The following is a 22,955-nucleotide window of genomic DNA, read 5'->3' on the forward strand; positions in this document are numbered from 1 at the left end:
TCTCTTAAGGATCCTCCGCCTAAAGACGAGAAACGATTCCTAGTCGTGCGAGATCCTTTCAGAAGAATGCTCTCCAACTACAGAAACAAAGTGGAGCTACTAAGCCACTCGATTGCCTACAAACAAATTTTCGTCGAGTTCATGATGGATTATCGACCAATAAAATGGATTACTAAATTTGATAAGAGGACGGCAGCTTACATGGCAGTGAACTATGCGGCATCAATGACACAGGGCAAAAATCAGAGGAAACCAGATGAAGACAACCCATATTTATATCCACCATATCCCACATTTAAGGAGATTGTGGATGCAACGATAGCCGGTTGGAAGAACAATCACATCATTCCAGCTAGTCAGAGATGTGGTCCATGTGGTTCAACTCAGTAAGCAACATAATTTATGTAACTTTTGGAGAATATATCATAAAAACTATATCGCTACCAACAATGATGGTTTTCTAAGTTTTCATCAGCGTCTCACTTAAGCCCTATACCAAGGAACGATGTTCATACAATAACAAATTTCAGGTACAATTTCCTACTGAAAGCAGAAACATTTGACTGTGATTTGAAAAATATGTTCAACTTAACCGGCAACCTAAGACTTGTCGTAAGTAAACAAAAGAAACTATATAAACTAAACGGATTCATTTCAGCTTTAGGCCATTTCCCATACAACAATTTTTTATGAGAAAATATACCTAATAATCTCTCCAGAAAAACAGTGAGAGATGGATGACAAACCAGACCCCTGCCCTGAATATGACGATGTTCTACAGCTATTACTCCACCCTGTCAACGGAACAGTTGGACGGCCTGCTCTACCTTTACGAGGACGACTGTTTGCTCTTCCAGTACCCATGTGCAGAGCACGTGGAAAATATTAAACAATTTAAATTATTAAATCCTGACTTTAAGCATGAGTATAAAAACACTTGGTCGGGAATGTATGGTGATCCGGACACTATTAGCTGAATTAATGAATTCTATGATTTCATTGTTCTTGTCTGCATCTAAGACTGCAGAAGTATTTGGTGTTTTATATTAATTGTGGTAAATATTTTAATCGATTGTTTTTTTATTTATATATATATTGATTTATATAATTTTCAAACTCATTAGCTTTTTTATATTTAGGGAAGGAATAGAATATTAAGCTTACTTACTTGGGTTACTTGGGTTGGGTTCCGAGCTAGAGTGCTACCAGACCAAGAATGTCTTGCATCTCCACCGCCAAGTAGTAGCGCGTCAGAGACACGTGCTACCGGCCCACTCCAGCATTGAGTTCCTGTTCTGTCCAGTGTACCCAGGTGTTGGTGGAGTGTCAGGGAATTCATTGAGGAAAGCATCAAGAGCAGGTTTGAAAGTGGTCAAGGTTAGGAGGGACTTGATGCTAGGAGGGACCACGTTGTACAGTGCAGAGGCTCTATATAGAGGCAAAGGAGTTGAACCTCAGGTTATTGACACTAGTGTACTTGGAGGATCCTAGTGGTCGTATGCACGTAGTTCCGTATCGTGAGGTCTCGCGGAAGTTGATGTTCATACTGTTTGGAGCGAGATTGTTATAGATCTTCCAAACTAGGATGATAGTGTATCTCTCACGCCGCCTTTGAAGGGAGTACATAGACAGGTGACGGAGGCGTTCCCAGTAGTTTAGATTTCCAAGACCCTGGATTTTAGCAGTGAAGGATCGTTGAACTGCTTCGAGTTTAATAATTTCGCACTGCATGTGAGGAGACCACAGAGGACAGCAGTATTCCAGATGAGATCGTACGTAGGACTTGTACAGGAGCATCATGGTCGCTACATCCCTGGAGATGAAGGTGCGTAGCACCCAGCTAGCCATGTTTCTGGCTTTGGCAGACTTCAACGCTATGTGAGTGCGCCAGTTGAGGTCTGGGTCGATATAGACACCCAGGTCCTTCACGTGGTCAGAGCCCTTAAGAGTCTCTCCAGATGGTAGGATGTAGGGCTGCTTCAAGTCCGGTAGTTTGCCGTGTTGTAGAAGCTGGAACTTTTCCTCGTTAAGCTCCATGTTGTTAGCATCAGCCCAATTCACAACCGAGAGAAGATCTTGTTGGAGAAGGATGCGATCGATATGGGAAGATATATCTTTGTGGAGCTTCGAGTCATCTGCAAACACTTTGATCTTGCTGTGCTTGACTACGGAGAAGATGTCGTCAATGTAGATGAGGAAGAGAAGGGGACCTAGGACAGTACCCTGAGGAACCCCACTGATGACATCGATGATCGTGGACATGACCCCATCCACGATAACATGCTGCTTTCTACCAGTAAGAAAGCTGGCTATCCAGTCGTAGAGCTTACCACGGATACCAAAGGCCTGGATCTTCTTGAGAAGTATCTTGTGGTCAACCTTATCAAAGGCTTTGCTGAAGTCGAGGTAGAGCACGTCAGCATTTTTGTCGAGGTTGAGATCGCAGATTATATCCTCGATGTGATGGAGAAGCTGAGTGAGGCAGTTCTTGCCTTTTTGGAAACCGTGCTGATCAGGGTTGAACATTTTGTTGCGTTCAAGGAAGCTGACCATCTGGTTGCGCATGATGCGTTCACAGAGTTTAATGAGGTGAGAGGTCAAGGAAACCGGCCTGTAGTTAGCGGCTACAGCCTTGCTCCCCTTCTTGAAGATAGGGATGATACTCTGGGAGCGGAACATCTCAGCGATGTCCGAAGTATCAAAAGATAGCTGCCAGAGCTTGGCTATAGTGGGAGCAAGAGCGTCCTTGCATTCCCGCAAGATGAGAGCAGGGAACTTGTCTGGTCCTGGAGCGGAGAACCTCCCTGTTTCCTTGATAGCACTAAGGACGTCGTTAACCGAGAAGGTGATGTCGGAGAGTTCTTCTGTATGCCCTTTTTCGTCAGGGATGTTATCGGGGTTGACGTTTTCAGGGTAACTGAAGGCTTTCTGAAAACTGCTTCTGAAGGATGTTGCCCATAACAGCTGTGAATAAATTCGTAAGAAAGGTTTGTTTTCAAGATTGTGTTGTCCCAGCCCATAGTTTCATAGAGTCATAACTCATTCAAATTACTCAGTTTTGGAAGGTCCCTGCGCTTTCCATAAATAAAAAATAAACGCCTATTACGGAGGAGGTTTAGGGTACGGGTAGCTCCATAGCTTGCGTAAGTTCTACAAAATAGATTTGTGTGTTAAAGGCTTACGTGGGGGCCGGGAGGGGTGTCTTAAATTATCATAAAATGGTTTGCGTAATATTGTGAAAATATAATTGATTCTGATTCTGAATAACTCCCATGACATAATAAGCAAAACGCCTATTTGAGGAGTTATAGGATAAAACGTTTAAATTTGTATCGCCCGAGAGGTGAGAGGCTAGTTAAAGTTATAAACGTAGATCTGAATCACCCCATGCATGACACAGAGAAATGGGTTTGCAAAATCATACAAAACCAGGTCACATTGCACATTATGATTGTTGACAAGCGAATTAACAAGAATCAAGAGTTCCATTCTGTGCCACTTTTATGTTTTACTCTTAGTTGAATACTCCAAGTCCAAATGAGTTCTTATAGCTTTATACTTTTATAGTGTCTCAACCAAGAACGCGGTGATTCCGAATTCGCGTCGTTATACTTATAGAGCGAACAAATAAATAAGAGTGCGAATTAATCAATATATCACCCTCTTATAGTTATTGGGTAGTTAGGATTTAGGCAAGCCTATGAAAGAATGCAAATGTTGAAGCACAATGCACAATGCACAATGCACATCACCTATAAGCAGGGGCGGCGCCAACTCACAACTGTAACCATGGTAACGCGTTACCGCATTACGCCATTTGACAAAATCTTATTTAAGCGAAAGTAAACAGTATTCTCTTTTTAATTTGACACAATAAGATCAAGTGCCGGTGCAGTAGCTTTAATTTTATCCCATCCCAAATGGTCGGTAATGTTACGACTTACGCCACTGACTCACAAAACTATCGTAATCATTAAGAAACCCCCTGATAATATTTTCTCCTCGGTAGTACCTGTTACTAATAATAATATTAACAATCGTGCATATTTGGCGGGGCACAATGTTTATTGTTGATTACATTACTAGATCAAAATGTGTCCGTAGAAAGTAAAGGGAATAGATTGTAGCTGACGGGTATCTTTATTTACACGCTCTCTAAATATGATAATGTTTACTACCTTGTGGAATATATCGAAGAAAAAAGAATTACGACGACATTTTACCTGCTAACCTGGCATCATTCTCTCTCTCTCTCTCTCTCTCTCTCTCTCTCTCTCTCTCTCTCTCTCTCTCTCTCTCTCTCTCTCTCTCTCTCTCTCTCTCTCTCTCTCTCTCTCTCTCTCTCTCTCTCTCTCTCTATCTCTCTCTCTCTCTCTCTCTCTCTCTCTCTCTCTCTCTCTCTCTCTCTCTCTCTCTCTCTCTCTCTCTCTCTCTCTCTCTCTCTCTCTCTCTCTCTCTCTCTCTCTCTCTCTCTCTCTCTCTCTCTCTCTCTCTCTCTCTCTCTCTCGTACATTATAAGCGTAGAAAGATTTGCTGTCAAGCTGTTCTGAGTGGATGTTTATACCATATTGGGAGGTGAATAAAAGGAGTGGCTCCACCGCCGCATTTCAAGAGTTCATATAGCCAGCTTTACGGTTACCGTCAAAACTATTTTTACTGATACCATTTACTGGACGAACTTGCACTGCATTGCCAGTTGCTTGTGTGCTTAAATTCATTTGTTTACTCGCAGAATAACTGATCGCGAGTTAGTCGAGGATTCATTGAGTTTAACCACATAAGCACCATTCAGTACTCTAAGCTCTCAAATTTTAATTCAACATGTCGAACTTCGCTCGTCGCCCACATATTATTTTAACTTGTGTTTCTGAACCCAACACAAATTGAATACCTCTTTTAGTACTAGTTTTACTGTTAGTCTTTGTCCTTATGTTTTAATAGAGCGTCTGCAAATCGCTTTGAATTAAAACTGTATAGTTCAATAAAAAATGGATAGAACCATACAAGGTACTGTTACTGTTAGCGAAACTTTTAGAGAAAGAACCGCTGATTTAATGCCAGCTTTTTTGTCAGCTTTGGTACCATTTGTGGTCACAGTAAACATAAAAGCAGGACTTCTGACTCTTCTCTCTTTCTTTCTGCTCTCTGATATTTTTCTTTCTAAGTGAAAGTCTGATCTTCGAGAGAAGGTTGTATAATACTCTCACGTAAGTAAGCCTAGAAGATACAGCTACCTACCACACAAGATATTCATCTAATTTGATTGCTTTGCAAGTATTGGTGTGGACCCTTCCCGATCACTTGACTGTTGTAAATCTTGTACTACATCTAACGTTCGTATCTTTAAAGGTTTGTGGATTGAATACCTTATCTGCCATAAGTTTTCGCTGCCCAACGTTCCCTTTAAAAATTGTTTTAGGTTGAACTTGAAGTTTGAAGTTCAGTCTTTAAAAGCTTTCCTGATAAATACCTTAAAGTGGAAAGAAATACAAAAATATATTCACTACAACTAGGGCATTGTGCACGTAATATCTAAAATCTACGTGCACAAGTTAGTCAGGATTCAGAGCGAGGTCTAGAAACTGATAGCACAAAGTTCCTTATATTATATCCCCCTGTCATAACATTACCACTCACCAAACGAATCAGTATATTATGGTAACTTTGCTTATTTGTCCTCTGTTTGAAATTTGAATTTCCACCTATGTTAAAGTGTCGTTTGCTCAGTTCAGCTGTTTTGGTCAGTTGTTCAACTAAGACCTTGTTCGACTGAACTATATCTACTTCTGGCCGGTCGGGCCCAATACTTTTCAGTTCTCAAATTTGTGCAATACTGGACGTGTAACGCGGTGGTGCACGTCAATACCGGACGTAAGCTACTTAAAATAGTTGTCCAACGTACAGCGTACACTCACTCTAACTCTCCATATCGGTCTCAGAGGGTCCAATATAAATATCTTAAGCTATTTTGCTCCTTTTCCTTAACAACTGTCCTCGCAGTTATACTATTTTAGCTGTCTCGAAGTTTACACTCTTAGAACAATAATGACATTACTTTAATTTGACGTAGGCTTGTACTGTTAGTGAGTCAGTGAGTTAGTGAGTTAGTGAGTTAGTGAGTCTCATTGAATGTGTGTTTTCATGTTGATTATGCTGTTTTACGTTTTAGCGTGACGTTTATAGTTGTACAGTAAAATCTTTTCCTTTGTTGGGTTTGATTAGAAAACATCAGAAATATTGAACAAAAGGCTTTACTGCAGGATTATGACGCATGCTAACGTCAATGATTTTTTGTTTGTTTTTGTTCAGGGGAGCAAACTTGCCACATAGGTCCAGGATTACTATACGTCAATGGCTGGTACTGTATTATACTTCTAGTTCTTGATACAGCCTCTACATTTGCACTAAAGGAGAACACACACAAGGACAAATCAAAAACAAATTCACATTTCACATTGATTTTCTGTAAGGTTTTTTGTGCTTTTCTTTTGGAAGCTAATAACTTGAACGATATATAGAACGGAATTGATATTTTTGGTTTAAATAATTTAATGGAAACGGATTTTTACTTGGATTTCGGATTTTGATTTGTTAGCAACGCCGATCTGACATTATCTTCATTGTATTTGTAATATAGATCTATTTTTGTAAACCTTGTAAACCTTGTACTAGAATTTTAAAATCCTAATTCCTCGCCTACATTTTGTCGCAATCTCTGAACTGAATGATCAATGTCAAGATATTGTCGTAAGCATAAGTACGTAAAGCAGCATTTGGGAAAGTATAGTTGCGACATGTACTTTCAGTTGTAACGAGAGGTATACTGATTGTGCTAACGTAAATTGTAATACGTTAGCATAATAGTAAGCTTATTCTTCAGATACCATAAAATTGCTTTTCTCTTTTACATAGCACTTGTATTTATGATAATAATAATATAATAAATGTATTTATGATGATTCTTCATTAAAAAAGTTTCCTTTAAAATCGAAGACGTCAATTCGTTTAGAGAGAGGCAATTTTGCTTCCGTTACGTCGACTGATGATTATGTCTGTTTTTTCATTATATGTCATATGATCACCGTCATCAGCCGGTAACTTGACATTCCTTTCGATCAGACGTGTGTTATTTTAGTTCTAGTTCATGTTCTAAAGTTGGCTTGCGTCTTTTTGACAGAATATCGTCTGTATCAGTAATGGGGAACGATTTTCGATTTTTGAATCAAAGTGGTAGCTCTAACTCTAAGCTAAAGTATAATCTTTAACTCCAACTTTCACGACATAGCTGTGGAATTTAGCACCCGCCTACCGTCAAGAAAACAGGCGCAATTTTTGTTATTTTGCGGTGGTTTTCAAAGTCAAACATCTCGTCTGCTTAAGCTATGCAATCTGAAGTAACAATGTCACACTTACTGTAAATAAACATGCCGATAAATCACGTGTACTTGATTTTAAATATAATATTTTGAATATAATATTTTCCCTCTATAGAATTAGAAAGTATAATTATGTGGATTTGTTTATTTTTAAATTGAACTATCTATCAGCCTGATGAAGCCGCGTTGGCTGATAAAGATATTCGACAGAATTAAAGGTTGGTAATTCACATTTATCTACTTTTCAGATATTGTTAAACACCTTGAGTCCAACTCTCGATTAGTATTTGAATTCGATTTGGCTAGACTGGAGTCTCGTAAAATATCACATACGGATTAGTTAAATCTCGATCTAATCATTTACTAACACAGCTTGGATACCTCAGAATTCATATTCGATTTTTGACGCAATCATCATCAAAAGCAATAAAACCTTGTCAAGCTGGCTCGATATATCAGATCTAACATAAAAAGAAAAGGAAAACCATTAGCTGGTACTTCAGCAGCTGGAACATTGATGATAAAAATCTTTAACTTTCAGATGTTATGGACAAGAACAAGACACTGGATGATGTGGCACTGATAAAAGACTACTGGCAGAACAAAATCTCTGAAAAGTACCTGAGCAGCGGGGACTTGACGGATGACACCACTTTACCCACATCTCAGGTTTATATTCATCTTTCTTTCAGATTTTTCTCTTTCACTTCTTAAAAAACAAACTTATCTTATCTGTCTAACCACTATCATACTACCACCACCACTACCATCATCACCATCACCATCACCATCACCATCACCATCACCATCACCATCACCATCACCATCACCATCACCATCACCATCACCATCACCATCACCATCACCATCACCATCACCATCACCATCACCATCACCATCACCATCACCATCACCATCACCATCACCATCACCATCACCATCACCATCACCATCACCATCACCATCACCATCACCATCACCATCACCATCACCATCACCATCACCATCACCATCACCATCACCATCACCATCACCATCACCATCACCATCACCATCACCATCACCATCACCATCACCATCACCATCACCATCACCATCTGCTTGAAGGTTGTCAGATGTTCTTAATCTAAACGATAATATTGATGCCCTCGCAGGAACCAATACCTCAAGGATCTCATGTAATAATGGATAGTGACTACCAATCTTCTTTGTCAGACGAGCTTTCTGTCAAAAAGTAAGCAATCCAATCTCAAAAGCGTTATTAGTGATCAGTGCAGGTGACAATCAGATATATAATGAAACTGTCACTTCCGGATAGACATTCTGCTTTCTACTTTGACTGACCCGTACAACATCAAACATATTTTGGTAAAGAGTTTCTGGTTCCAGGCTCGGATTATTAGAAAGTTATCTCTATCCGCAATAACACTTTAACAATCATTACCCACTCCGCGAAATTTACGGATAAACTGACAAGATCCCGTGTTTAAATTTCGATTAAAACTAGACAGAAGCGCCCATAAAAAGCCTGATTGCTAAAGCCAAAGGCTTGATTGTCAAACTTTAAACGGCTACATTATCTTTCAGGAAAGAGCGAGCCAGGGTACTGATACAGCACGATCAGTGGCTTTACGTCCGCGACGAGCAGGGTAAAGAGGGATTCGTACCGCTGAACATGTGCCATAAAGAATCTAATGTCAGCATTGAGGTACTGTTTCAGATAGACCACTACATCGTACATATGTATTTACTTTAGGTTCAAAGTTCAAAGTTTAAGCCACAATTTAGGGTAGAAAATGTTTAAGACTTTTTACTTGAGCCTTTCTTTTTCTAAAGTAAACTGTCTCCATTTAAGGCGACAACGCGCTATGTAGGAATTGGGGCCACGGATGGATTTTATCAAAATTTCCACCATATTGGCAATAAGCCAGTCAGTTATTAGAGCAGCCCCAATATTAATAATAAAAGCTTTTAAGACTTTTTGTTAAGTCCCCTAAAAGGCTAAAAAGGCAACCCATTTTCAACAATTGAAATTGTACTGCCTGCTGAACTACTCTATAATCAGCCATTTTCATCAAATCTCCTTGGCTAGTTCTCTTTAAAAACAAATTTGGCTAGATTGGGAAATTTTAAAGATTGGAAAGGCCGATCTGATATAGCAATTATGCCATTTTCAACATCGCAAGGGTGTACTCAGCTGTGATAGCTATCATGGCTGCTGGCAATTTTCCTTAAAACAGCTCATGCACTTACCGTGGCGCCTTTTGGAGAATTTCCAGACCTATGACTGACTTCATGTACAAATACCAATACCATTATCAAATTCCGACCTGATTTCTTTGAAATAAAAGACATTCATGATCATGACGAATTGTTGGGAAACAACTTTTAAACATCAGTGAAATCTTACGTAATTAAAAATCTGCAGATTGCGAAAATTTTCTGACGTCGGTATAATGTATTATATTGTTGTAAATATTTTTAGAACCAAACGGAATCAAACTTAAAACACAATTCAACCAAGTTTCGCAATCGAACCAAATTTCGCGTTCGTGTTTTGGCGACAGTGAATTATTATCAATCTTGTTATGTTTGGTAATGTTAACCCACAATTTTTGCCATGCCACAAATTTTCTCTCAAATACCTTTTTAATTTTAAAATAAAAGGACCCTTGATTGATTTACAAAAATGAAATTACTTTTAGCATTTAGCCAATAATCAAAATGATGATCGCCAGGTGACGCAGTGTAAAGCCATCTCAAAACCCTCAAGTGTATCCTCCTGCAAAAGAGACTCGATAAATCCTGCACTCTCAGAGAATCTAGCAGGTACAAGTTGCAATCTTTAAAACTGTTACTGTTACAAATACAACCATTCGGTCAGCTTGCTGGTCTATGACTCGCTTCTCTCACGTATAGTGAGAAGAAGTGGAACGAATGCGTGCGGAGGGAATGGTGCGCCGGTTAATTACGAAATACTATATAGTACGACCATGTAGATAATATTAATGATAGGTGTTAATACTAGATTACCGTTAATACTAGGTTTTATCGTTATATTTCAATAATTTGTGTTTCTGATTTCGTGGAATGAGCTGCTTAACGACAACATCTCAGACAGCGTTTTACCAAACCTTTTAACTATGAACTAAAAAATAGCAAGCACGCGGCACAAACCAATTTGTCAGTACTGCAGATAGCAGAGATTTATGTAAAACCGGTTAATATTTTAATAGTTTATGTAAAACCGGTTAATATTTTAATAGTTTATGTTAATAGGATGATTAAATATAATTTTGAGCAATCACCCTGAAACTTTCAGGATATGTTCTAGGGATTATTTAAAAGAGACCAATCGAGCCGAATTTTGAGATAGGCCTTAGAAAATTTTGTATTCGAGTTTAAAAATCTTGGACCTGGAAAAATTGTCAAAAAATGAGGTGGGGGGGGGGGGGGTAGAATTAGAAAAGCATTGTTATTTCTACAGAATATTTATTATAAACTAAGTGGTTTACTGGGAGGAATAAATATTAATTACATAATATGTGAACGATCTTTTATTTACATTGCCTAACTTTCATCAATTTCTAACAGGAACATGTCGACTTTTGACAGCTTAATCAGAAGTCTATGACTGAACAATGCAATAGTCATTAATTATTCCCCCTCCCATTATGTAAAATTGAATATATGATATTGGCAATGATCATAGGTTCCTGAAGGCGTAGTTATCGATTAAATATCTTAAAACATTTTTCCTGAACAACCCGCATAAGACAATAACACGAGTTTAGCAATCAATAATAAACAATGCAGTGAACAAAACTACGTGTGGCTAAACCCCAAATTTAGTGGAGAAAAAAAACCCCTTATTACATTAAAATTTACCAGTAATACAAATAATCAATGAAAGCAGGGCGTAGAAACGCAAAAAAATGAAAGAATAATAGTTTATAAACCGACGACAGAAAAATTACAGAAGTCAAAATTAAAAAGTACGCTCCCAAAAGGAGATTCGTTCAAATAAATCCTGTGTAATATTTAGGTATGTCTTGTATAATCGCATACCCTTCCAAATTGATCCGATATAATCTACGATATCAACATTCAGGAAACACTGCCAGTTTGCGATCTAATCTGCTTACAATACCAAGCTGCAATCATCGTCTGCTACATTATGCTCTTCTAGTTATGATTAATTTTTATTAATTAAGACCATTATTTTGTTTAATTAAATTAGCAAATTTGGTTAAATTCCTATCATATTAAATGACACCGCTTTGTAAAGCTTTTATGTTTTATCCCAATAGATTCACACATAACATCGGATCGATAGCTATTTTATCTAAAAATTCTAATTTATTTCAGGACGAACGCAACGATTCACGAAAAGTTCTGATAACAGCCTATACTTTTCATTTCCATTTAGCATACTATTTAGGGACAGAACAGAGTGCCAATTAAAGTTGTCAATGTTGCGCGAGCTTATCTGCATGTTGTACAACTTTGATCTCAGCGGTGGTCACATCTGATTAGCTATGGACGATTGAGTAACACTTTGACTTTTCTTTAAAATATATTCTGTTTAAATTATTTGTCAAAATTGTCGGATGTAGAATGTAGGCTTCTGAACCTGTCTGGTCAGATTACATAGAAACCACTATGTTCATTTAATCATTATGAATCTCACAACCTCAGAAACCACTAATCACATTATAACCACAATCTGCATTAGCAAAAAACAAATGTCGTGCCTTTACCTTCCAGATTTTAGATCCGGGTAATTTATATCCGAAATTTATGATTATCCTGACTTTATGATCCTGATTTTATTATCCGTTCTTGGAATCCAATAATTGTCCAAAAGTCCAAATTACTAACATTTAATATGGGTCGTTAATTTTTTTTTATTAGGGTAAGACCGAGACCCTCTTCTATAAATTTAAACAGTAAGGAACCACCCACGGAGTTAGCTACCTATTATGTTCACGGAAAAGTCCCTCTAGATAAATTTAAATATTGTATTTATATAGCCATCACACGGCTGATAAACTTTGAATTGGTTATAGACCGGTATTCGAAGTCATTCGACTCTTTTGAAAATGATCATGATAATAGTATTGTGAACTGTAGATTCGATTCATCCTGCATGGAATTTAAATCAAACTTTCTCGGTGCAGTAATTTAAGATTTGTGAATTTTATCAAAGCATGAAAGCCCTTTACGGGAAAAATAACAAGATTCAAATTTGATCTGAGATGATATTGTTTAGAGTGCACGGAACATAATCTAGGTCAGTCTGATCGAACACAACTAAAGTTACGCACCCTTAAATCGCTTGCCCAAATTTTAAGAAAATTACATTGTAAAAAGGCCTTGATATGAGATATGAAAGTACATTTGTTCAGTGTATTTTTTGACTGCTGATTCCGTAACCACCCCCTGATTAAATAACATTAAAAATGCTTCCCCCGGCCCTGAGAGTTAAGATGCAAAACTGTTTTTGGACACGGTGACTGCAAAGTTAAACACGAAATCCGATATGTTGTAGATGGCACCTGTTATGGGTTGTTGATATCATTGGGGTATGGATAGGGTTAGATCAAGTTGGGATCCGGATCAGGGTTTTTATGTAAAACGCATTGTACGGCTGAAAAACGAAAAAACCCCAAAGACACGTGATAATTTTTGGGCGAGCGAATAGTAAAAGCCCTTTAAATTTATAGATAATATTTATATATTAAAACTTGTAATCACTTGGTCCCTAAAAACTAAATCCAATATAAAACTACTCGGATTCGAAGTGACAAAACAAATACAATTCCTAAAACTACATATATCATGAGTTTCGCCTAGGTGCCATATTATTGTGCTGCGGCTTTTGGAGCAAAATAAAATTAGTATGTAAAAAAGTTGCTTAAATTTGACGAATATTCTTTGATTTTTTGTCGTATAAATCGGTCAAATCTTCTGGTTGCCTAACATAAATCAGCTTTCAAACATACTAAACAAACTGAACCTAATTAGTTGGGAGAGATCGGCAATGAATAAGAAAATTAAAGAGTCTAAAAATGACAAAAAGGTGTAAATTACGTTGAAACTCCAATTCAGACCATCGAAATTGCACAAACTATTTAAATTTTAGTAAAACATAAGTTGGTTTACGTATGCAGAACCAAATTTCAAACAAAATTTATTACATGGATGCAGATGGAATGACAGGATGATTGAGTACACGGCGTTACCATGACACCCCTTCTAACCACTATCTGGGATGCGTTCAGGCAGCTGCTGTGTTGCGCCCAACCTAAGGTTAGTACTGCAAGTAATTCTCCTTATAAGGTCATGTTTAATGCTTATATATAACTGTACCGGTTACCCAGGTTACCTGCAATATAACGACTCTTGTCTCCACCTAATGTCGCTTGTTAAGCGGTCGCTTCACCAGTTAACTGTAGGCTTCAATATTAACTCATGCTGCAGTTACCTTGACCATAATGATAAAACAAAAACAGTTTATAATCTGCCATTCGCTTGCATTAGTGATGATACCGGTAACTGCGATAAACGGTTAAAAAATCGATTATGGTCATAATTGATCTAAATTTGATCGATAGACATTTCAACAAAGCGATCTTATTGTACCAAATTTTTGTCCGCCCTTAAATATAACTACAAGTGCGAAATCAGGGCCAATACTAAAATACTGCTTAAACTTGTCGAGTTGCCTTTTAGTTAAACTTGTCACCAAATCCATAATCCAAATTAGCCTCATAGAAGTAAGAAAAATCTCGTATTGGTCTATTATATAGTGGCTTTGTTAGCAACCAATACTTATTCCTAGTAGAATGCAGCGACAAAAGACAGCAAAATAGTACATACATACTCTACTCATACTTTTTTAATAACTGTGTTACATGCCTACCCCTCTCCCCCTTCTTTTTAAATCATAACTCTGTTTTGGCTTTGGTTTTGGTTTCCTCCTTTGGTACTCCACAATCCACATTATCCAGAGTTTTCCCCTCTTATTTAGTGACTAGTCATATTCGTACTCGCGTACTGTCATCAGAAATCCGCTTGTAGTGTCGTGGCAGTTCACAGTAAAGTTTGCAATTCTCTGCATCTCAAGTCCTGACAGTTGTAATATCCGCCTGCTGTGGAATTACTACTTGGCTTCTTATCACGACAGGTCTGACAAGGGCGGCTTCTGCCAGTAAATTAGTGTGCCAGCTTGTTGTGTCTTCTCTCGCTTGTACTGTGTACATTGTGCAATATTATATATATATTGCGGTATCATTAATCAACTGTAGCCGAATAACTTTGAGGGTTGCAGGTATATCGTGCCTTCTATAATCAAATAATTTCTTTGTTACAATGAACTATATATGACTTGTGTAACTTAAGTATAACCGGCGTACATTATTGCACAATACAATGTACACCATCGCACAATATTATCACGGTACTACATTAGACAATAATATCTGGGATGTGTACCACTGTGTATAATCTTATACCACTGTGTATAATAATACTCACGAAGCTCTGTAATCACACTGTGGTAGGAGAGTAGTGAGTGATCACCCCGACCGTAGCTACTAATCAGTCGTATTTTAGTACTCAGATTATACCCTGCAGTGTATTGGTCGTGAGTCAGAGTTGCGTGTTGGGTGGTCCACGAGATTTAACGCTCGTTATAAAGTGGTTTTAAGCACTGTAAGCTAACTTTCTCAGCTTACACGGCCTACTTATACTTAATTTAGCCATTAACAAACCATATTTATTATTTGTTAAGTTATAATTATCTAATTTACAGCTCACTAGGCTACTTTTTTTCCTCGTTATTCCTTCTATAACTTACTGCTTAAACATTTCTTTTTGCATCTTGCGCTCCTTAGTACTTTAGCAACCTATTGAGAAAGTCTTTGATCTGCCAGAAAGTTCCAATACATTTTGTGCATTTATGTTTGTACAACTGCAGATGCATGTATATTTTATGACTCATTTGGTGCCGAAAAAGATATGAGACTAATTAAATAGCCATTTACAGTTGTTGCCATACATTTAGATTATCGGTTCTTTTGCGATAGTCAAAACGCGACAACTAGCGCTGGATGGCGACAACTAGCGCTATCCAGCGCTAGTTGTCGCCATCCAGCGCTAGTTGTCGCTATCCAGCGCTGGATAACGCTGGCCAGCGCAAAATATATATGTTCGATAATTGTCGCTATCCAGCGCTAGTTGTCGCCATCCAGCGCTAGTTGTCGCCATCCAGCGCTAGTTGTCGCTATCCAGCGCTAGTTGTCGCTGGCTATGCGACACTGTCGCACGCGATAGTTTGCGATGGCCAGCGCAACTGGCCATCGCAGGAAACAGTTCGATAACTAGCGCTGGATAGCGACAACTAGCGCTGGATAGCGACAACTAGCGCTGGCCAGCGCTAAGCGATAGCCAGCGCTGGCCAGCGCTGGCCATCGATATCCAGCGCAAAATTTTTGCGCTATTACTCGTCAGCTAGCGCTGGCCAGCGCTGGCCAGCGATAGCCAGCGCTAACCAGCACTAGCCAGCGCTAGCCAGCGCTAGCCAGCGCTAGCCAGCGCTAGCCAGCGCTAGCCAGCGCTAGCCAGCGCTAGCCAGCGCTAGCCAGCGCTAGCTGACGAGTAATTTCAGAAATATCGCAACTATATTGCGCTGGCCAGCGCTGGCTGACGAGTAATACTAATATCGAGCGTGCTAAATCACTCTACAGTCGATCTTCGAGATTGTTCTAAAAGGGTCCACGATGGTTGTAACAAACTTGAAACTTCAATCGATGTATTTTCGGACGCTAATTCCGAATCAACCCCCATGGGCCCATGACATAGGGTTAAAATGCTCTCCTGACGAGATATTGGCGAAAAACTGTACATGTATCGATCACGTGATATGACCGTATAAGGAAGTTAGTCTAATTTCTCGTTATTGTTAGGGTTTCAGCATATGTTTTTGTTAAGGATTGGGTTAGGGTTAGGGTTGGGATCAAATTAGAGGGTTAGGGTTTCGAAAAGTCGTTCAGAACCAGCTAGAGTCAGACTGTCAGAGAATGGGTTAAAAAGTCACGTGACAGTTTTGTGTAAAGTGATTAATCATCATCCGAGTAATATATGATTTTGATACATTGCGCTGGCTAGCGCTGGCTAGCGCTGGCTAGCGCTGGCTAGCGCTGGCTAACGCTGGCTAGCGCTGGCTAACGCTGGCTAGCGCTGGCTAGCGCTGGATAGCGACAACTGGCGCTGGCCAGCGCTGGCTAGCGCTGGATAGCGACAACTAGCGCTGGCTAGCGCTGGCCAGCGCTGGCCAGCGCTAGCTGACGAGTAATAGCGCAAAAATTTTGCGCTGGATATCGATGGCCAGCGCTGGCCAGCGCTGGCTATCGCTTAGCGCTGGCCAGCGCTGGCCAGCGCTAGTTGTCGCTATCCAGCGCTAGTTGTCGCTATCCAGCGCTAGTTATCGAACTGTTTTCTGCGATGGCCAGTTGCGCTGGCCATCGCAAACTATCGCGTGCGACAGTGTCGCATAGCCAGCGACAACTAGCGCTGGATAGCGACAACTAGCGCTGGATGGCGACAACTAGCGCTGGATGGCGACAACTAGCGCTGGATAGCGACAATTATCGAACATATATATTTTGCGCTGGCCAGCGTTATCCAGCGCTGGATAGCGACAACTAGCGCTGGATGGCGACAACTAGCGCTGGATAGCGCTAGTTGTCGCCATCCAGCGCTAGTTGTCGCGTTTTGACTATCGCAAAAGAACCAGATTATCTTCATACAGCACTGCCACTTTTAAGTTTCAATACAACAAGTCATTTTTATCAACAACATTTCTAGATCAATTTGCTAGGTGTAAGGCTTAATGTTTTCAGCTATAAAAGTATAAAGCGATCGTTATAAAGTTATAAAGTTATAAAGTTATAAAGTTATAAAGTTATAAAGACCGCGACTATGATTGCACGATTCATTTGTTGATGAATAACCTTAACTACCTTTCGTGGTTGTACTTGTGGTTTTTGTGTGTTATTTTTACGCTTGCACAATCATCACGAAGTCGCAATTGATTAGTCACACAGAATATGATGTTTTTGATTGCAAGTCATATGTAGGAAAAACGCGGATGTGTGCGTTAAAACTATATAATTATTATAATTATCGGTAAAATGTTTGGATTGGTTTTCATTTCCGTAAGCAATTATATATTTTAACTTATCAACTTAAATAATTGTCGTTATTAACACAATAAAGACGCCTAAACTGGATATTTGATGCGGATTTAAAACCGATCAAGCTTCCTAGTTTCGACCATAATTTCGACCACTTATTTTCTTACACATTTGACAGAAGCTGTGACTCTATATCGTCAAGACATGACGTAAGCTGAGCTTCGCATCATCCCATTCCCGTCCGTGTTATTTTACATGAGATATATCTTACAAACAGTTTACATTTTTACTGCCGCTTCGGTTTGACCTTTATAGTGATATCCAGTAATACGCTGTGTATCTTCCCAACTGATATTTTTAAACCAACCATTCATTATTCCAATCTGTCACCTGTCAACTGAATATTTGATTCTCTGAAGACCGAACTTCTGCAAAATGAAAAACTGGTCATTGTTGAACTGAATTCTTAGGTATTCGCCTTTAACTGAAGATCATGTATTTATCCCAAGTTCGGCTGATCCGAGATTTGCAGAGGAGCAGAAAACTCCACCAATCAGTCAGCAGACAATTGCTAACTTTCTAACCATTTACCTGTTTTTCTGTTCCGCGGAAGTGAGATCAAAATGGATTCAAAAATGTCTGGGCTCCCGGGAAATCAACTTATGTAATTGGTTATTTGATAGATGATTACAATTATACGATTTCGTCCATAATTTTGTCTCATGGACTAGTTGGGACTTCGTATTATTGAAAAAATCCGGTATTTGTTCATCAGGCCCTAGTATTTAAATTGATGCTCAATCGCGTCTCTACTGAAACAATTCCACGAGTAGTGCCGAGCCTCAACCTAGTCTCACCGTATCTAACTGCATCGTTTATATATCGGTGTAAAGGTAATGGTATAGTGTATACTAAACGGTCTACCTTCAAGTATTTGTTTTCGTGTCATCATATGATAATGTTCGTGTCAACAGATTGACCTGCAGTTCATGACTGTTGATCATGGCGTCGGTACAGTATCAAGGTAATCTGTCACGTGGTATTATATATAACGTAACATTAGCCGCTATACTTATCCTTTGGACAGCAATATTCCGGTACCTGTTTCAGTTAATGGTACTAGAGACTTCAAGGCTTTTACCGGTTAGAGATTACCGTTTTAGTGTGTGTGAAAACGAAGGTGTGAATATAAAAGTGTTTTCCCGTGCACGGTATAATTTATTGCTGTCTTCTTCTCTATCACATAGGTTATGCCATATAGAATTAATTTCTTGGCTGGAGCTGGCGTTTTATTCGATGTTTAGCCGATGTCTACGATAACATAATGCATTTGCCGCTATAGTATTGGTAGTCGAGTTTGGTGTTTGGTTGTATTATAGAGAAGCTGGTATGGGGCAACAAAACTCCAAGTCGTCGAATAAGAAAGGTGTACCATCTGTAAAGGAGGAGCCGGGGAACAAAGATATTAAATATTCAAAGTTGAATGCTCCATCTGAAAAAAGTTCAGTAGAGGATCATCCGAACGAGGAAGTTTCAGCAGAAGCACCTAAAGTCCTGACTCATTCACAGCTGAAAGAAATAAAGCCTGTAGTAGTTCTCAAATTAGGCCGTTCAAAGTTGGAAGAAGCTTGTCAGACGAATAAGCCCGTAGCCCCACGTGATGCCCATACAAGGGAGCAGCCAGTAGCCCCTCCCCGTGGATGTGCTGCTGCGAAGCTGGTTGATCCCGTGATGAAAGAAGAAGTTACTGATCCTAAAGATGCAGGTATATCTGAAGTAGTGCCAGCAAATGACTTGAACCATTTAGAAGAAATTAGTCCTAACGATGGTACACCTGAAATAGTGCCAGCAAATGACTTGAACCATCTAGTAGAAGTTAGTCCTAAAAAAGTAACTTTTGAAGTAGAACATGACTTTGACCACCAAGAAGAAGTTTGTCCTAAAGATGTAACACCTAAAATAGTGCCAGTACCTGACTTGGACCATTCAAAGGTTAAAAAAGTTTCTCCTAAGAAGGTTACGTTTGAAGTAGTGCATGACATTGACCTGCATCCGAGACTAGAAGAAGTTGCCGAAGTTAAATATGCCACAGTTGAATTCGGAGAGACGGGGAGTTTCAATCCGGGAGTTTCAAAGTCTACTCAACACTCCCCAAGTTGCTCGGAGAGTACTTTCACCACGGTTAGTTACAGTTGTTATATCTCCTTATATGGGCATCACATGGGGTTAAGAATAGTCTCGCCACGAATAGTTCCGCGGAGCGTTTAAGAGTAATTCACAGATTTTGTCACTTTTAGATTTTGATCAAATATTAACTTTACTGCTGCTTTTTGGTTTTTTGATGAAATATTACCGGACAAGGGCTATTATACAGGTCAAAAACTCACCACCAGAGATAAACAAACGTCTCGACAAGTATAACATCTCCTTCGTGATAATAGATCCCAGACCGCATTGCTGACCAAGGAGGCAGAGGCTCCGTGGTTAGATTAGATACAGTTAACCAACATTGGTCCTACTATTAACTACATGGTCGCCTTTCATCCATGTAGTGCACGTGTAGACGTGATTGATGGGACCACTTGTGGGCAACTCCGACTCGAACAATCGGTGTACAGAAATGTAGAACTAGATCTCTCTGCCCATGTTAATTGCTAAACACAAACACACTTCTTAAATCAAGTTTAGTTTATAACGTTACTCCTCCGCACCCGCAACTCATCTTTCGTATCTGTTTAGTGTTTATGTTTGCATAGCCCTCTTACCAGTAAGCTCATAATTAATTTCTAGTGTTAGTTCAGGATAACATCTCGAGGTACTAGGTGTCTCACATTTCACCTAACCTACCAGTATCTAGTATCATGGTGGTGGTGCCTGGTGGGGGCATTATCTAGTGCACCTCCTACTTCTCTAAAACTTGTTTAATGTTAAATGTTCTTGAACTGAAATTGACAACTTGTTCATGTACAATTAAAGAATTAACAATCTTGTGTTGAATAGGCTTGGTCCCGAGTGGGCCGTGGGGGATGTGTTACTGTGTCCCAGTTACTCCTGACCACATTTGTTTAAGGAGTAAAACTATAATATCATTAATCATTATGTATAATGTATATGGTTATGTTTTTTAATCCATATAATTTACTAACTCCTCCTGAATTCAGTCCTTCATCAATTAAACCCCCTCTAGGACAAGTTAGCAGAAACCCACGACCTCGGAGAAGATAACCAGAAAGGTCTAATCTTCAAGAACCCCACCACAGACTCGCCCACTTACACACCCCAGACAAACGGGAGTATCCCCCACCTGGAACACAACAAGTCACGTGACCTCCACACGCCCCCTACTGCTGTGGTTACTCTGGAAACGGTTCAGATAGAACTCTGTGAAACTGAGAGTGAGACGAAACAGTGCTCGGATACTGACGACATGCTTACTACGGTTAGTGTTCACCTTAATTGGGTTACTACCTGCTAATACCTTAGCGGCCCTTTTTATAAGAGGCTCTACAGTCTACATACTGTTCTCCATGTTTTTGTTCTTTCTTATTTTTGATGAAAACTTGTCCTAAAAACTCAAAAAATTCCACAATATGTAATTCTTATCGTTATAATTTAATAAATAGTCTTGGAGATGAGATATGTGTGTTTTGAGAAACTAGTGAGGTATGGGATGAATTATATGATTATTCAATTTTGTGGATATCTCGTGGTCAAGCTGTGATGAGCTTGGGATCCTCTTTTTAAACATCTGCTCAATTCACAAAAACGATATCTTCATTGATTGTGCTAAGTACGACGTGATAAACTTGAACGAAACTAGCTCTACCCTCTAAAGTAACGGTATATAAGAGCAAAGGATTTCATCCCTCTGTCCTCCAAGCTCTTAGCAAGAAAGGAGCCAGGAAGACAGCACATCTATCTGTATTCCAGGCTCCTAGTGTGACAGGACATCTATCTGTATTCCAGGCTCCTAGTGCGAGAAAAACTTCCTGTAGAGGGGGAGGTTTAATCACGTATCTAGATAAACGGGTATGTTATTCTGATGACATTGAAAAGCACAAACTCAAATCAAGAGCCAAGTACATTTGGTGAATTCCTTATAACTAAGATTTGATCTTGAAGGAAATTCAGTGATAACAAAATTTCGACGAGATTCTAGACGATATTCTCTTTAAATTGAAATTATGGAAGGTAACAGTTTTTTGAGTGATTTCAGTACTGACTTGATTAAACACAGATTTGGTGAAAACTTACAAAATGTGACTAACAATTTGGTGTCCCCTAAGGAACATTTGCTTCCTGTAAATATACGCGATTTGTCTGATATAAATAATAAGTTTACCTTTTGAGACAATTCCTGTCACTGAGGGCTTTTGATCAATCAATCAATCGACTCAGATTCAGCACAAATTTAAATCGCACTTTATGAGAGGAAAGGAAATTAAAGACCTTGACGCCTTAATTCTCAGCCATGCACGAGATCGATCTTTTTAATTTACCAAACCGTTATAAACCTTTATGAAGTCGCCTGTTATAATCTAGAACACTGCAGCCTCATATGTCCAAAACTATATCAGTATTCAGTAATCACGTGGCGAGATCGTAAGTCACGTGACCATGCTCTCAGTCTCTTGACAGGGCGCCACTCATTATTTTAGATGAAGTAATCGAGGTTTTGTCAGACATAGATATCAATATTTAATGACACTGAAAGTTACCGGTTTTGAAGCTGTCTGGGTTAGCACATGCTATCATCACATTCACATGATAATATAAATTTTGACATCTAACGTTTACCTGACCTATTCTTCAGGCTGCAAGGAACATAGTAGAAGATGCGATACAGCAAGCTATAGCATCGGAAGTTGTATCATTGGTAATTTGCCGGACGCTAGGATTTTTACTGGTCGAGAGAGCAACGACCAACGCTCAACGCCTTTATATGTATCCTGAGTCAGTTTAGCTTTCTTCAAACACAAGGAAACTTTGTGTAGATGCAACATATGGATGATAGGAGAGATCTTATATTTGACGAGCAGCGTTACTAATTAGCGTTACTAATTAGCGATCATTTGAAGCGAACATTATGAAAAATGTCAGACAACTGGTGAAAGTACTGATTAATCTAAATAGTCTTGTCTTTGATATTATATAACAAGCATATGGCCGATTCAAAGTCGGACTGCTGAACAAATTTAATATAGAGTAAAAATTAATTTTTTCTCGATGTGATAAGATCAGAAATTGTTCATGATAACCAACAAGCATTCCATTTAGGTTTTATTGACTTTTGAATAATTCATATATTTCACAAATCGTCCGAATTATTCACTTTTATGTTTTAAGCGTGTTTTATTAAAGTCACATTTTCGACCTATTC

The 22,955-nt window shown here is 39.0% G+C and overlaps 1 protein-coding gene across 1 annotated transcript; it reads left to right on the plus strand.

Annotated features, from left to right (window-relative positions):
* Nucleotides 1–18,801: 18,801 nt before the first annotated feature.
* Nucleotides 18,802–22,955, plus strand: LOC134818979 (uncharacterized). Its single transcript, XM_063828723.1, has 3 exons — nucleotides 18,802–19,756; nucleotides 20,763–21,014; nucleotides 22,389–22,955. Exons 1-3 carry the CDS (start codon nucleotides 18,965–18,967, stop codon nucleotides 22,536–22,538), a joined length of 1,194 nt encoding a protein of 397 aa, XP_063684793.1. The 5' UTR covers nucleotides 18,802–18,964; the 3' UTR covers nucleotides 22,539–22,955.

Source organism: Bolinopsis microptera, chromosome 1 (genome assembly GCF_026151205.1).
Source record: "Bolinopsis microptera isolate Bmic1 chromosome 1, MBARI_Bmic_1.0, whole genome shotgun sequence".
Lineage (NCBI taxonomy): Eukaryota > Metazoa > Ctenophora > Tentaculata > Lobata > Bolinopsidae > Bolinopsis > Bolinopsis microptera.